This window comes from Merops nubicus, unplaced genomic scaffold (assembly GCF_000691845.1).
Source record: "Merops nubicus isolate BGI_N331 unplaced genomic scaffold, ASM69184v1 scaffold24480, whole genome shotgun sequence".
Classification (NCBI taxonomy): domain Eukaryota; kingdom Metazoa; phylum Chordata; class Aves; order Coraciiformes; family Meropidae; genus Merops; species Merops nubicus.
In genome coordinates, this window is record NW_008585204.1 from 17,575 (window position 1) to 17,808 (window position 234).

Here is a 234-nt window from a genome sequence, read left to right on the forward strand (position 1 = left end):
GAAGTAGAGCAGGTAGGTGGGCACCTCCGGCTGCCGCCTGGCCCAGGCGTCCGGGGGCTCCAGCGGCAGCACCTGGGTGACATTGAACCCCTCCAGGACGTGGCTGAGCTGCCCACCCAGGCTGGCGTTCCCCCAGAAGATGGAGTTGCCTTTGGAGATTCGAGTCCTTTGCAGCATGGTGAAGGCGAGGGGAGCTGGGAGAGACGCCAGACTGTCACCCGCCGCCCCCTTCCC

General features: G+C 66.7%; 1 protein-coding gene across 1 annotated transcript in view; it reads right to left on the reverse strand.

The window, feature by feature from the left end:
• Positions 1 to 189, reverse strand: part of PROCR (protein C receptor, endothelial) — a gene marked incomplete at its 5' end in the record, with an annotated part of 1,518 nt that extends 1,329 nt beyond the window's left edge. Inside the window, one exon of the mRNA XM_008946917.1 lies at positions 11 to 189. Coding sequence (XP_008945165.1) covers positions 11 to 189 — 179 coding nt within the window. The remainder of the gene's footprint in view (positions 1 to 10) is intronic.
• Between the last annotated feature and the right edge of the window lie 45 nt (positions 190 to 234).